The sequence below is a fragment of the Rattus rattus genome, chromosome 5, assembly GCF_011064425.1.
Source record: "Rattus rattus isolate New Zealand chromosome 5, Rrattus_CSIRO_v1, whole genome shotgun sequence".
Taxonomy (NCBI): Eukaryota; Metazoa; Chordata; class Mammalia; order Rodentia; family Muridae; genus Rattus; species Rattus rattus.
The window spans coordinates 84686275-84700359 of NC_046158.1; the positions used below are offsets into that span (position 1 = coordinate 84686275).

Below are 14085 nucleotides of genomic sequence, written 5' to 3' on the forward strand. Positions count from 1 at the left end.
TGATTTCGAGTCAAGATAGAACTAGTCTTTACTTATTCATTCGTTTGATGGGTAATTTTTGATGGGTAATTTTTGAGACCTTCTGGAAATGCAAATACCTCAAGGTCCAGAGTAAGGTGGAGAGAGTGAGCTTTGGTAGAGAAATTCTTATCCTGTGGACTGAAAGCCCTGACTTCAGAAAGTTCAAGAGAGGAGTAGAGTTGCTGCTGGTCATGGCCATACCCGAGCGCCTGCCCACTACACTACCCCAGGGAGTTTGGCTTTTGTCTGGAACCTACCTTAGAGGAACTGAGAATAAGGGGGTGAGTGTAGTGTGTGTTAAGGAGCATACATGATCATGTGTAATGTGTATTAAGGAGCATACATGATCAAACTTGCATGCTGATAGTTCTCCCAGCTTAGCGCACAGCACGCCAAGCAATGCAGAACCCTCTTACGAAACTGGGTTCTGCTTTGCTGAGAGTATCATGACAAGATACTAGACTGGGGGACCTAAGCAACAGAGTTCCCAGAGTTCTACAAACCCAAATTCATGCAGGGTTTGTCTCTCCTGCGGGATCTCTCCTCGATTTGCAGATGGCTGTTTCCTCTGTGTCCCCAGACTCCCCTGCCTGCATTGCACCTCTAGTGTCTACATCCAGTTTTTGTAAGGATGAAGACCGACTGTGATGTCCTCTTTAAAGTCCTTGTAATATGTTGAGGTACTCGCAGTGAAGGCCTCTTCATGTGGATTTAGGAGGGATGGTTTAGCCCCTCACAAAAATAAGCTGAAAGCTGAGAGACTTGCCTACTGTCTAAAGAGGGTATGGATGGAGACAGAGGGTAGGGATGCATATGATGGAGGACAGAAAGTGAATTTATGAGAAACAATTCAAAGCAAAGGCAGAGCGCATTCACCTCACTTCCAATGTCCAGGAGCAGGGAACCTGGCAGAACCATGACCATGTGTTCATTGAACTAAGTCCCCAAGACACCAGAAAACAGGGAGAACAGTAGAAGACAGAGAAGACCTAACATAAACCTACAACCTCTGTTTCCAGAAACTCTGGGACTAAGAAGACATGACAGACTTTTCTAGAAAGACTCTTCTGCTGAAGAACAAGCATTGTGTAATTTGGAAGGGAACCGTGGCATCAGAATAGAGTTGTGTCTAAGGAGACCCTAGGAACAGCATGCCAATGGAACTACTGTTCTTCTGTGGAAGTCTCCTTGGTAACTCTGATCACGTGCAGTCCCTACTTGTAAGCAATTGGTGCCAATTGAGAGCTGAGGCAGAGAAACCCTGGAAGAGGAAATAAACACCATCTTGTCCTCCATCCCTTGTCACTGTCAGTATTGATCAAAATAACCTCCCCTGTGAGGTCTCCTTGTGTGTTTTATCTTTGCACGGCTTCATTACAATTTTGAGTTATAAAAGGGGAAAAGTCAATTTTATTGCATCCTAAATTAGACTCAAAGCCACTTCCTGTCCAGGGTGCAAATTATTAAAATTGACATAGGATGTGTGTGCGAGGTAATATCCCCCTTTGTAGGCCTCTCTCTAAATTTCAAGATATTCTGCAGAGTGGATTCGATTTATAGGGTGTGGGGACTCTGAAAAGAAAATAGAATTGTGTATTGATGCCTTCAGAAATATTATTTGATGGCAATAAAATATTCCCTGAAATTCCCTTCAGAGGGGAGAAAATGGAGTTTGTTTTCCGTAATTGCATTTTCTAGCACTTGCTCTCACACTTTCCAATATAAGCCAATTGCAACCTGTGATTTGGTTTTGCTTATTGGCAAAAGTACCATGTAAATTGATCTGTGATGCATTTAAAGAAGATGCTTTGAAAGTTTGGAAATTGAGATGGCTTTTTCTTATTAGATTTCGAGAGTATTAGGGTTCATTTCTATATTTTAGTCTAATGTAATATTAGCCAAATATGTTCTTTTTCAATTTAGTTTTAATCAAGTTCTAGAAGACCATTTTCATCCAGCCCCAGTGGTGCTGTTAAGGCAGAGATTGCATTTCTACTGTCAGCCCTCTGCTCTTGTGTCTGCAGCCCCGCCCCCCTGAAGCCTTGTGTGATGAAACCCCACATTCACCGGCCCCAGTTCTATTTAAGCACAGGAGAACAGCAGTGATTTCAAAAGGTTTTTTTTTCTATTTGCAAGGTTAAGGAGGAGGGAATTTTAAAAGCCTCTAAAATAGTTATTTCTCTTAAAAGATATGGCCTTTATGCCTTGTGTTATTTTTATTTAATTTGGTCTTCACCATGCTTAATGATGTAAAATGCAAACACATGGGATTTGCATTTGTCCCCCTAATTATTCAGGAGAATAATTGCCACTTATTTTATAATCATCACTGGGAGGAACACCTTCCTCTCCGTTGCTTCTGAAAGCCTTTGCAGAGGGAAGAGACCCAATGTATTTGTCAGCTCATCATAGAGCCTTGTCATAGGCACCTCCATGTTAATAAAGACATTTGCTGGGCATCGTCTTAAAGGGCTGGGAAGGAGGTGGGAGACTGGCAGCTTAGCCCAAAGGAAGTTACAGTGGGAGACGAAATGGAGCACAGAATCACCAGCGTAGTCTCTATCTTTCCTGTGTCAGGCATTGTCTTCAGTCTTTGCTGATTGGGCTCATTCTCCCGTCCACTTCGTAGGACAGATCATGTAATGGTCTTCCTCTCCTGAGGGGTAATATTAAGTTGTATCGATTGCTTTCGATCTGAGTTTTGAAGGAGACCTGTGATGGCACTGGGTACTTGATCCGTGTGATTCCAAAGCCTGTGCTTCCTCCATGCCTTGCATTCATGTTCTCCCACCCTCTGCAGGGATAGAAATAGACACACTGAGATGACACCTGACAATGCCTTTACCAGTATGTCCTGGGGCTGTCTCACAAAACCCCGATTCATATCCATCTTTTTTTTGTGGAAGGAGATAAGTTGAAGTGTCTTTAGAAGATAGTCCATTCAGATCAGATTTGGCGCTTGTTGTTCCAAATCGTTCTCCACAAGCCAAGGCCCTTGTCTGTAAGGAAAAGGCTAGAGAAAACAAATGGCGGAATACCCTGCCATTGACGGCTGTTGTCGAGACACGTGGTGCCAATATGACTGAGTGACCTTCCGTCAGACAGATAGCACTGTAGACAGATACCACAATAGCCCCATGTGGAACGCACAGCGTGTTGGGCTGGGTGGCAATTTAGAGATATTACTCACTTGAGAACAAGGAGGGATCAGCCATTATGCATGTTACCGAATGGTGTGTGTAGATACATGAGTGTGGATAGTGTGTGCGTGTGTGTTTGTGTGCACACGGACGTATGTGTGCATGCTCGCTGTAAGTTATACTGGAGCACAGTTATGGTTGAGTGGGAGTGTATGTGAACAAGAGGTTGCTGCAGGATGACAACAGCATCTCTGAGATATCTTCATGGTCTCTAAAAATAGAGAGCACTAATGGCCGCAGTCTCAAGCTTTGCACTTCTCGGTTGCATCACTCAGTGTTGGTGAATTGGTGACTATTCAGGGCCTCTTGGGCCGGTAGGGTGATGGAGTAGAGTTTTGTCTCCTTGGTGAGGAGCAGTGCTTGTGTTGTCTCTGGAACCTTAGCAGTCTCACTGTGAAGGAGGCTGAAGAGAGGGAAGGGTCTTCTCTGCTGTCCTTGTATGCTTCCCCGTAAGTCCTGCCGTGGACTGTCAGGTCTCCGCTCGGCCTTCCTCCATTCTCCTGGGATTCTGGCTCGGCCCTGACATCATTGTAATCTAGTTTTCTGTGTTTAATATTTCTTAGACTTGGTTTCCCATTGCAAGCATGGAAGAAACCCTAATGCATGAGTTTCAGAGGAGAAGGTAGCAGTCTGAACCTGCCGTGTGGCTCCATCAGCAAGTGAGTATTAATGTGAGAGCTGTCAGGACTTGTGGAAATTAATGGAGCCTGACGGGGGACAGACTGAGGTCAGAGACAGGGCTTGCCCTGACTGAATGTTTCTGGTGGTTTTGCAGCGGAGGCAAGTGAGTGCAAATGTGGAGCCAAGAGGGACTCCCGGGGGTCTGTATGTTACCTTAGTGCATAGGCAGTGGGCACCAGGTGCGAAAGGCTTTCCTAGGCACAGGAGGTGCCACAGCAAATGGTGGCCTCTGCCTCCTTAGAGCTAAGCGTGCTCGCTTCTCGCTTCAGGCTGGACCAGACCTTCTTTGCCATCCTCACCCAGCAATCACCAAGTGAGAAACTGAGAAGCAAGGTCTCCTCGGGCAGTCTCCGAGCCTCATTTCTTCTGTTCTCCTGGCCTCTTGGGTTATTTTTTTTTCCTACCTTTCATCTTCCTGCAGAATTTTCTGCTTGGTCAGTTTTCTGGCTTGAGCTTTTCTTACTCATTCCTCAGCAGAATTGTCTTCAGGACTTTGAACGTTTTCTGTGGTTCCCCCTGGAATCACGATATTAAAAATATAATAATACTTTTAATCAGGGGAAAGGGCCTCTTCTTATCTGTCTTCTGGATATCACAGGGTCCCCTTCCATGGCTGCTGTGTTGGACTGAGGTCTAAAACATCTCCTGCCTGTGCTGTGGAGGGCGGAAGGTTTCGGGAATGTGAATTCCTGACTTGCAGTCTATCGATGTCTCTTCTTTTGTTTAGAAACGAATCAGTGATAATCATCGTGTGTTTAATATTCACTGAACTCTTGGCGATCCTACTAAGGGAGGCTGTTGTCCAGTGTGCTGGAGCAGACCAGCCTGAAGGCAGTGCCTGTGAGTCGGATTCTCCCGAGTGAAGGCCTAGGAGCCAGAGCGTGCATCCTGTTCTGACCCCACCTCCCTGTCTCTTCTCTTCTTGCTACAGACTGAGCGTTCTGTACTTCCAGACTTATAACAGCGATAGCCTTGGTTCCTTCACACGTTCTCAAAAGTCTCTAATTCAGGAGAATGGAGAGGAGCGTGCATAGGAATCGGAGGCCTTAAAATCTACTTCCGAACTAAGCTTCCTCCGACAGATGGAAACAAGAGACAGCCATCTTGCTTTGGATGCTTTCTTCCTGCTCTGTCTGCTAGGCTTCCCTGTGGCTTTCGCTGACGAAAATGAGAGATCACAACCGATTAGCCTTATTTACCAGTTTCTTGGTTTAAAATGTAGGCCAAGGAGGTTCTGTCATTAGCCACAAACCAATGAGCCATTTTGGCCGCCCCATTTCCCATCATCCTTACTCCGGAGGAATGAAAAGTGCCAGGCAAACCCTGTGGAAGGCAGATGTCCTGGAAAAGGGAATTGTCGGAATACCTTCTACAATGATTTATAGCAGGGAAATGGGCGGCAGTTATATGATACTTAATTTTGAGGCACATTAATTTTTATTGAAGGAGTGGCGCAAGCTATCCTGGGAATCTTATTTATCCAGAACAGCACTTGTATACAATCGTTTAACAGTGACGCGCCAGTGCCCCATTTCTGACTACTCTTCTGTCATTTTCCCAGCTACCTCAGGTCACCGGACTGTCCCATCCCTCTCCAGCCCCTGTGGGTGTTTGAGCTTATTACCTTAGACTTCCTATCTCTTGTCCATGCTTTGTCCTACTTCTTATATAGCGAAAAAAGTTCTAAATTCTGGGGCCTCGCATCAAGTCGGCCTTCCCTTCCTGGAGGAGGTTCCCATAGTCTCCAGAGAGGTAGTGGGCAAAAAAAGAATTGCACCAGCAACTGCAGTTGAATTTGGGGAATGTCTTGAGTGAGCCAAGATATGTGTTGGCATAGCAGGAGGCTGACACTGCCCTTCATGTCTCGTGCAGGAGGAGCTCATGACATAGCTAGAGAAGCATCTAGAATAGAGAATTCTGTCTCACGGCACAAGCGAAACAGTCCGTAAGGATTAGAACCAGTAATGGATCTCTGTGGGTGGGCGAGTGGCACAGGAAGTCTTTTGACAGAGGAACCTTAGCCAGGCATCCTCGGGGTCTAAGAAATTGGGCCTTGCATGATAAAATTCTAGAATCTGGATTCTGATCCCACTTGTGTTACCAGTGTGGAGGGTGCCTACATGGCAAAGAGCGCCATCTCTCTGGTGCTCGGTTTCTATATCCACACAATGCACCTGGGTGAATTTTGTCCTTGGAATTTACGTTTTTAAATCATTTTAGATAGCTTTTTGTTTTCAAATGTAATCTTAATTCATATAACAAATTGAAAGAACACAGAGCTGTACTGGTGAACCTGGGAGTAAGTCTCTCCCCACAGCCTGTGCCCTTGCTCTAGCTCTGGGGAGACCTGGGACCAGCATACCTTGGAAGCCTCTCCTGCCTCTGTGCTGTGATTACTCAGAGCCACTTGAGTCCAGGATGCTGTGGGCAGGAACAGCCCCTTTATTTCCTTGACAGTGAGGACTTAGACCCGCGGTGCACATAGTTGAAGATCTTCACCTACATGACTGCTGCCGACACCTTGTTCCTTGCTACACACGCACAGAAAGGGCCCCCACCCAGCAGGCTCTAGAAAGAAATGAGAGCCATGTCGAGGGAGTAGACGCTGATCAGAGGAGTGGAATCTGCATCTCCTCCATTTTACTCCTTTGTGAATGAAAGCCCAAGAGATGGGCTCCTAGACAAGAGAAGCGAGGAAGTGGTGTGCAAGGGCAGGGTTAGGATGACCTCTAGGCAAGGTCTGCCTTACCACTGGGCACTAGCTAGAGGCTTCCCAAGCTTCCTCTCTTTATCCTGAGACCCATGGGCCTGATGGGTTCTAATAACACTCATGTTACTTAAGGGCGTTTTGGATTGTGTCCAGATTCTGCAGCCGTTTTCAGAGGCTTCGCTTCCGTCTTCTGTTGAGACTCTTAGAGAGTAACCGTTGTGTGGCATCAGGGAGGGATCTGTTCTATGGATGAGTAATGGCTTCTTGGATGGCAGTTGGGGAGGGGTAATTTCCAGCAGCAGCAGCAGCACAGCTAATAGACAGAATGAATAAAACATCCAAAATTGTTTAGGATCCTGTTTAATCCCACTGAAGCTTACGGGTCACATTGCTTACATTACTTATAGGTTATGTTACTTTTTCCTACTTATATTTAGAGAAAGTATAGCTTGAAAGGCACGGCTGAAACTTAGCTGATGAGGCCAGATGTCACAGAATAGGACACTTTATAAAAGCTTAAACTTGGAAGAAGACAATGTGACACCGAGTTACACTTTTCAAAGCCTAGTATGCCAAGCCCAGTTCCCGCAGTCTCAGAAGCTTCCGGCAACTCTTGGAGACGCTCATCCATTGCATCACTAAGCACATATGAATTCTGTACTTACCACTGGGAAGCATTGGCCCTCAAACAGGGATCCACGGGCACGATGCATGCCTTCAGTCAGTAGGGAGATGAGTCACAAAGAAAAAGCAACACTAAACACCATACATAGCACCAGGTGTAACCTTGTTTTCCCTGACATGCATGTGCTTCTAAAGCTGCACATCATGCAGTGGTTGTCATCACCACCCTGAGAGCAAGGTCATCTGATCAAGGTCATACAGCTAATGCACCATGGGTGCTGTGGAGCCCCCGCTCTTAACCTCATGCTCCTCTGTAGACCGTGTGGTACTGGCTTAACAACGAGTCTTAAGAAGAGAAATTTGAAAAGCGTGGGAAGACAGCACTACACAATATCTGAAGATGGGAGGAGGGTGAAGGAGGGTGTCAGAAGTCAGACAGGATGCAAAGACATCTGAGGAAGAAGAGAGGGATGATGCCTGACATGAGAGAAGGGAGTCCAGAGACCACAGCAGCAGCAACCAAGAGGGTGGATATTCCAGAGACCGTGTTGTCACTGTGGTCAGGTCAGCCTGGGAGAGAATGGAGAAGAAGCTTTACTGTGTCCCTCAGGCAGCTGTTAGTGATGTCTCGGGAAAGCTTTGGGAGGATAATAAAAACAGAAACCAGAATTCCTCGGGTTGTGTGTTATTCAGTATAAACCTGTAGTGGCCCATCAGGCAGAGCCAATGTGGGGCAGGCAGAGCCAATGTGGGGCAAGCAGAAGCAGTAGTGGGAGCAAGAAGCTCAGTGGAATTTGTGAGCATTGCTGGATTTTCTGATTTTCCAGGAGAGGGTGGGAAGACCTGAAATCATGTGCCTGTGCGTGCGTGTGTGTGCGTGTGCGTGTGCGTGTGTGTGTGTGTGTGTGTGTGTGTGTGTGTGCGTGTGAGAGAGATATCTTCTGCTTTCTAAATGTTAGTTCATCTTTTAAAAGTAAAATTCAGTTAAGAGCTAAACTTAACATATCTGTAGGTTGAATTTATCATATCTGGACTCCTTCCAGGAGTTTCAAAGCAGAACACTGAGGCATCTTGACCCACTTAGGATCCTGTTTGCAACAGGCACACCCGTTTACATGCCGATGGCCGCTTGTTGTACTTAATTGGGATGGGTAAATATAAGCTCACAACAAACGAAGACTCCATAAATAAAGAACTGGTGCCCAAGAGAGAAGACCAAAGAAACGTGTCTGGGGGCACACGAGGAGTTTCATTAAGAGTCCAATTGTTGCTGGTGGTGGTGGCTCCTGACTTTAATCCCAGCACTTGAGAGGCAGAGGCAGTTGGATCTCCGAGTTTGAGGCCAGCTTGGTCTATACAGTGAGTTCCAGAATAGCAAGGGCTACACAGAGAAAACAACAACAAAAACAAAGCAAACAAATGAAAAAGGGAGTCCTGCTGTAAGAAATATAAGTTGTTAGAAATAGAGGACGGGAGAGCGAAGGAGCCAAGAGCCCCTTTCTTTTCCCCCCTCTGTCCGTGTGGTTGGCCATCCTGAGAATTGAAGAGAAAACAGCCAAATTTTACAGTGCTGCAGCTGGTGGGGGCAGTCGTCCTTCCTGTCAGCACTCTCTGTTCCTTTCGGAGGACAGAGTTACACTCTGTAGCCCATGTTGGACTGGATGCTGGCATTGCAGGCCTGGGCTAACACACTTAGGCGTGGATCTCAGTAACGGGGGGAACACAGCATGCTGTCTCTGCTTGCTTATCAATCCACTATCGATTATCTGAAGCTGTACTCCCGACTGATGGCTGGGATCCTGTATTTCATTCATTCATTCATTCATTCATTCATTCGTTACTTATGTAGCATTGTTGCTATACCTCCAATTGACCTCTACTGTTGTTAATTCAAAACTGTTCTGACAGTAACATATGCATTTTATTACATGTGTACACAAATATATCATCTATTAACATATTGCATACTTGTGTATATTATGTATATTTTACTACATATATACATGAAAATGCTATATAGACCACACTGACATTAACTTTCCAACTATGCATTTATAATACACACAGTACTTAGCATTGGTCTGAGAATTCCTCCTAGAATAATCCTGTCTGTCGTTCCCAGAACACGCTGTGTAATTCCACTAGTTAGTTCTTCGGGTCCCACGGAGCAGGGATTTCTCCCGAGTTAGGAAAGCAGAATATGGCCTCCCTTTTTATTCAAGCGGGTTGGCCGAGATGGCCTGATCTGAGTAAAATGGATAAAGGCAGGCACCTCTTTGTCTGACAATTTGAAAGTGATGCTATTTGAATACTAAGAAGCTTGAGGCCTGACTGTGGAGCCTTCCAAATTAATCTAGTCTTGTAGAAAGGAAAAAAAAAAGCAAGAAAGAAAATGCCATCAAGTAACAGGAGATTTGTCAGCCGCCCTGCTTACACTTTTCATATAAAACAGAAAGGTTGGCAGATTATAGATGAAAGGTCAGCTCAGCAAAAAAGAAAATCTGTCAGACAATCTCATAACATAGGTAACCCAGGGCGGAACTTGGAAACTGCTATTGGATTCTCAGAGTGAGATGAGTCTGTTGGCGGCGTGTAAATATCATCACTGTTCCTGTGGCTGTTCATTTCGGTGGCTCCTTCTCGAGCGGAGTCCCTGAAATCTGATTTAAAAGACACAGAGGACGATTGTTTTCCTGAGGAAGATTTACTTCGCAGAAGTTTCACCTTTTATTTCTTGTTTGTTTGTTTTGAAGAGCTAAAGGGGTGGGGTGGGGGGAGTACTAACGTCTCAGACTCAACCCTACTGAACCAAAAATCTGAAAGGGAATGGTGAGAATTCACCCTCTCTTGCGACAGCAGTCTACTCAGAGTTTCCAGTGCGTCCAGCAGCACTGACAGAGGAGATAGATGGCCACAGTGTGATGTGAGTCAAGGTCCGCTCCGGCAGGACCTGCCTCAGGACACCGTGCTGCTCAGGAAAGCATTTTTAGCTTGTTCTGACCTGAGGAACCCAGACGAGTCTGTGGGTGCATAATCTAACCACAGTCTGCAGTAGTCTCACTATATCAGCAGGAACAGTGCGGGCCTTGTTAATCTGTCTTTCATGTGTGCTTCAAGTGCAGGAATAGTGCAGAGTAGCAACAACATTCTAAGGCCTGCGCAACACACATCATGCTCCTAATTGCCCAACTTGCAGGAGCATGCCTCTGAGAGTGGCTTCCTGCTCCCACCGCACTCTTCCTTCCCCACAGCCCTGCCAATAACCCAGGCCAGAGGTGTGTCCCACGGCAGTGTGTGACTCTTGGCCTCAGTGCTTCTGATTCTCCACAGAATCGTTTTCTAGCATTGCTTCCACTTTCTCTCCTTCCCGGTACAGTGCATGCTATTTATGCAATTTTATTACCCTTAGAAACTGAAAAATCAGGGGCTGAAGAAAAACAGCAATGTTAGAAAGTGCCACCACTGTCTCAGAAAAAACACTTGTGCTAGCAGCTGCATGTGCTTCAGGCTGCTTGCGGGGTGGGCGCTCTACAGTGCCCTCTTTATCCAGTGCCCTGCTGAAATCCAAGCGCCAATGGCAGAAGTTGCTACCACTCCCAATAAAAAGTCTCTTCCCACTAAAGCTTCCTTAATTAAATCATCAGCTCTGGCTTGCCGGTTAAGGATCAATTCTTACAAGAGTATTATTCTCTTTCCTGCTCAGGGTACCCTTAATTCTCTCCAGAATGGCAGGCCACATTAATTTTGCACTGGACCCAGGAGTCTCAGCGAGGTGGATTCTGTGCGCAGTCCTCCCACCCTTATTTTCACTCCAAAATAAAATAAAATGAGCAATCGCCCGTCGGCGAGGTTTGAGGGATGGGTAGCACAGAGCAGAGAAAAGGATTAATCTGAGGCTGGGGGCGGCTGCCCGGCTCTATCTCCCCTTGGAAATTTGGTTCTTATAGCATCCCAGTGAGTTATTAATATGTATGACCTGTACTTTATTCAAACATTATAAATCTATGCAGAAGTCTGGTGTTTGGGTTTTCCTTTATAGCTTTCATTCTTCTTCCCAGAATTATCTCATTTCGATCGGGAAACTTTTGCATAAAGAGCGCGCGCACCGAGAACTCACATTTCCATAGCATAAATATTAAAGGGGGAGGGGGGCTAAGCTTTACAGTTTCTTCTCCCATCCCAGTGGGAGGAAAGTTGGCCTTCCCATCACCGGCCCTTAATAATCTGCTTACTCAGAAGCCAACAGGTAAATGAAAAATTAGGCTTGCCATCTGACATTGTAGGTTGCTTATCTGGACTTGCGATGCTCTGTTAAATGCTTTGTTTGAAGGGTGCACCAAAAACCTAGCACCTATACATGCTGCTAAAAATACTTGGTTGTCTTAATTTATTGAGAACCAGACTGAGTCCAAGCCTCCCCTTTAGGATCACCGTCCATCTTTAACCAAAACAAAGCAAAAACTGGATAACTGTGTATGGAGTCGTCACGGTGGATCTGTAAAATCCAGAAAGAAACGGGACTGAAAAGCTTGATGTCCTCTTAGCCGCTGTTTAGCTCCATCCGTAGAGCTTCCTATTTCTGCTTTATTTTAATTTTTGGTAGCATAAAAGAGTAGCCATGAATTTTGGTTTACACGGAAATGGAAATGTGTGAGTATTTCATCCGGGTGAGCTGTCTGCTAATCACGGTCTTGGCTGCTGTATTCTGTGATGGGAAATGGATGTGCTAATTGGTGCTTTCTCTCTCTCTCCTTCTTGTTATTACAGGAAACCTACCATATGAATATAAAATTGTGATTGCTGGGAATCATGAACTGACATTTGATAAGGAATTCATGGCGGACCTCGTGAAGCAGGACTACTACCGTTTCCCCTCTGTGTCCAAATTGAAACCAGAGGACTTTGACAATGTTCAGTCCCTCCTGACAAACAGTATTTACTTGCAAGATTCAGAAGTAACCGTGAAGGGATTCAGGATATACGGTGCACCCTGGTAAGTGCTCATTCCACAGGCTTCCTCCGTTTTCAAGCCTGGAACCAAGAAAACTTGGGACTTAGCTGCTTTACACAGACGTGACTAGGGCAGGAGGAAGGACGGTTGGTTCCTCACCAACCCAACACATCATTTGGTCCCTCTGGAAATCACAGAATTGGTTATTTTCATCATCCAACAGACTCCTAACTATAGCGTTAGTAGACATGTATGTAGTTATATGACCAGGGTGCTACATGTGTCTGTGCAAACATAGAGAGACTTGGGAAAGTCTGATCTTGCCAGATTTAGCTACTCTGACCATTCCGTGAGATTATTTCCACTTTCGTTGACATGGAAGCGGTCATGAAATGCCTCGCATAAGGGTCAAGTTTCCTCAAGTCTCTCTACACATTAAACTGACCCCTTCTGTAAAGGTAACTTGAAATCTAGTCTCAAAGACCTCCCTGATTTTCCTCTCTTAGAGAAACTCCAGAAATCTGTGTTTTGCTAGAGGCTTTGCACATGAGACAGATGCTCAGGCATGTTGTAGGTTGTTAATGGATAGCCCAGAACTCGAAGTCTAGAACTGTGCTCTGGAGCACATCCTAGCGGCCTCCCAGTGGGACTCTGGATCTTGGTTTTCATTGCCAGGTTTTAAAGGAGTTACTCCATGTTTCTGCACCTTAGATTTTATACCTTTAAGATGGTGAAAATAAATATTCGCATTTTACCTAGTCATGGAAGGGTTATGTGCGTGGCACATGGAATGAATTTAGAAGAGAGCCTGGTAATTGGCTTACGATAATGATTATCATTTTCCTGATCTTGGCTTTACCACTGTGTTTTTGGGTGGACCTGAGCAAGTCACTTAACCTAGACCAATGTTCTCATCTCTGAAAGGAGAATGTTCGACTGGAGGTTATCTGTATCAGACATTCCAAGATTATCTGTGAGCCTTGAGCAGGCCAACTAAACTTTCCCCATCCTTCCCGGAAAAGCTCGCAAGATCTTTGCTACAAGCTGAGGCAGACCTGCCAGAGGGGTGGTGGGGCGGACTCCCATTGCCTCTCACATGGAAGGTTTGGTTTTGTCTGGAAAAACAATTTTTTCCCCTGACTAATTGGAATTTATAACTTATAGGGGGTGTGAGAAGTAAATTTTGTTGCACTTCAACCTGACAACAATGACTGAATTTCTCATTAACTACCATAAATTGGGCACTGTTCTAAGACTGATGTTGTATCAGTTGTCTAATTTAGTCTTTAATCTGCCTGTAGGATTTAGATTCCCGCTGTAATTTCCATTCACCAAATAAGCAAACTGAGGCACGGAAGGTTAAAACCTGCCTAGGAGACCACAGGCGATGAGTGGAAGCCCTCAATAGCAATGATAAAACCTTAACTCCCAAAAAGAGGAAAAAAACTAGCTATGATGTAATTTCCCTCAAATTTTGCTCCTGTGCAAAATTTTAATAGTACAAGAGGTTAAAATTTGCAATGCATTAAAATAACCATGCCCGCAATCGTGCTTGACTCCAGGGATAATAGTGTGGCCAGGGGGTTGAGTAGTGATGGGAGTGGTGGTGGGAGTGTGATATTAGCGGTTATAATTTTGAATTTAACTCTATTTAAATTTGACTGTATTAAAATCCATACATTTATTTTTATGCATGAGAGGATGGCTGAAGGTAATTGGATAAATAGCAGACCTGACTCCTGTTCAGCTGTGATCAGAAAAACGATCTCAGTGTGAAACAGGGTGTTAATATCAGTGGTTCTGGATATGGAGCAGGACATGAGCTTTTTCCACTTCCTGGTCCAATTCTTAATACAGTTTAATATTGAAGAATGACCTCTGGTTGTCAAAGAAACTCG

The 14085-nt window shown here is 45.1% G+C and overlaps 1 protein-coding gene across 5 annotated transcripts in view; it reads left to right on the forward strand.

The window, feature by feature from the left end:
- Mpped2 (metallophosphoesterase domain containing 2) overlaps positions 1-14085 on the forward strand; it is a 177610-nt gene that overhangs the window by 79219 nt on the left and 84306 nt on the right. For 4 of the 5 annotated variants that reach the window (XM_032903849.1, XM_032903851.1, XM_032903850.1 and 1 more), the window contains one exon: positions 12004-12229. In XM_032903849.1, the coding sequence (XP_032759740.1) occupies positions 12004-12229 (226 nt within the window). Of the gene's footprint in view, positions 1-3697; positions 3881-12003; positions 12230-14085 lie in introns of those variants that run through there. The other variant, XM_032903852.1, reaches the window with a different exon arrangement.